General features: G+C 46.3%; 1 protein-coding gene across 1 annotated transcript; it reads left to right on the top strand.

Moving 5' to 3' along the window:
* Positions 1-281: 281 nt before the first annotated feature.
* On the top strand, positions 282-684 carry Pmar_PMAR007905 (hypothetical protein; the record flags this gene model as incomplete). Its single annotated transcript, XM_002776378.1, has 2 exons — positions 282-359; positions 439-684. Coding segments are annotated over 2 exons (324 nt in total), but the record flags the coding sequence as incomplete, so codon positions are not given.
* Positions 685-1,094: the final 410 nt, after the last annotated feature.

The following is a 1,094-nucleotide window of genomic DNA, read 5'->3' as shown; positions in this document are numbered from 1 at the left end:
TTGCTGTCATACGGTTCAGCGCAAGCCACCTACGGATACGGTGAACGGCACATATGGTAGAAGAGCACGTAGGTGATAAGCAGATGGTGCCAACAGGGCAGGCCAACGGAACAACAGCTCCTTTGAAGAATTGGTCAGTCTTGCTCTTCGGGAGACGGATGAGGAGTAGATCGTGTGAAAACGTAAGGTGTAGCGGTATTGTCCATAGCGGGTATCGACGAGTCGTCTGGCTTATCCTAGGGTGTCGGTTGAAATGATTGTCATCAGTTGACGGTGACCAGAAGGAGTTCGATAGACAAAGAGAATACCTCGAGAAGTGTATTAATACTCTGAAAGAGAAGCACGAGAAGGCAACTCGGGTGAGAAGTAGAATTATTATTCTGCTCACTATTGGGGAAGCTATGTGCTTGGGCAATTATGTGTATGTCCTCCTTCAAGGTTCACAGAGCTACGAATACTAGAGTTATGCAGGACAACGTGACGTTGATCAAAGAAATCAACATTCTACGGAGAGAAGTATCATTCCTGAAGAACGAGCGAGCTGCAGAAAAGCGACTGAGTTTGCCCGAAAGCTCAGAGATTCCTGTGTCGACGATTGAGCAAGAATCTACTGGAAAATGCCTGGATGCCGTGCAGCGCGAGGTTCGCCATATATTGTATGCCATTGATTCAATCTGCATATAGTATCATCGCAGTAGGTTGGCATTTTGATAATAAGTCATAGCTTTATATTGTCTATCTTCACTGCTTGCCATTCATGTGATATAATCATGTTCAACTTATGGTAATCATCTCCAGCACTGTGGGTTACACTCTACCAGTGCCCTAGAGTCACCGTGACCCTAGGTTTTGAGCTCGGATCGAAATGAGTGAAACCAAGACGCTGTCACTCCAGGATCCAGCATTTTTAAGCCTCGATTCACTGTTATCGAAACTTGCTCTGATAGACCGCCTCGCGAAGGGCGTATTTTTGACAAGGGCTTTGTGTCAGGAGATCGAAGCGTTGAAGTGTGCACTCGAGGAGCTTGATAAGTCAGCATCAGAAGTTGTGGGAGATGCTACGATATCCGTTGCATGACTACGCTCTGTTGAGG

Source organism: Perkinsus marinus (assembly GCF_000006405.1).
Source record: "Perkinsus marinus ATCC 50983 genomic scaffold scf_1104296953706, whole genome shotgun sequence".
Taxonomy (NCBI): domain Eukaryota; phylum Perkinsozoa; order Perkinsida; family Perkinsidae; genus Perkinsus; species Perkinsus marinus.
The sequence above is the reverse complement of the archived record's forward strand: the minus strand, read 5'-3'. Positions and strand labels throughout refer to the sequence as shown.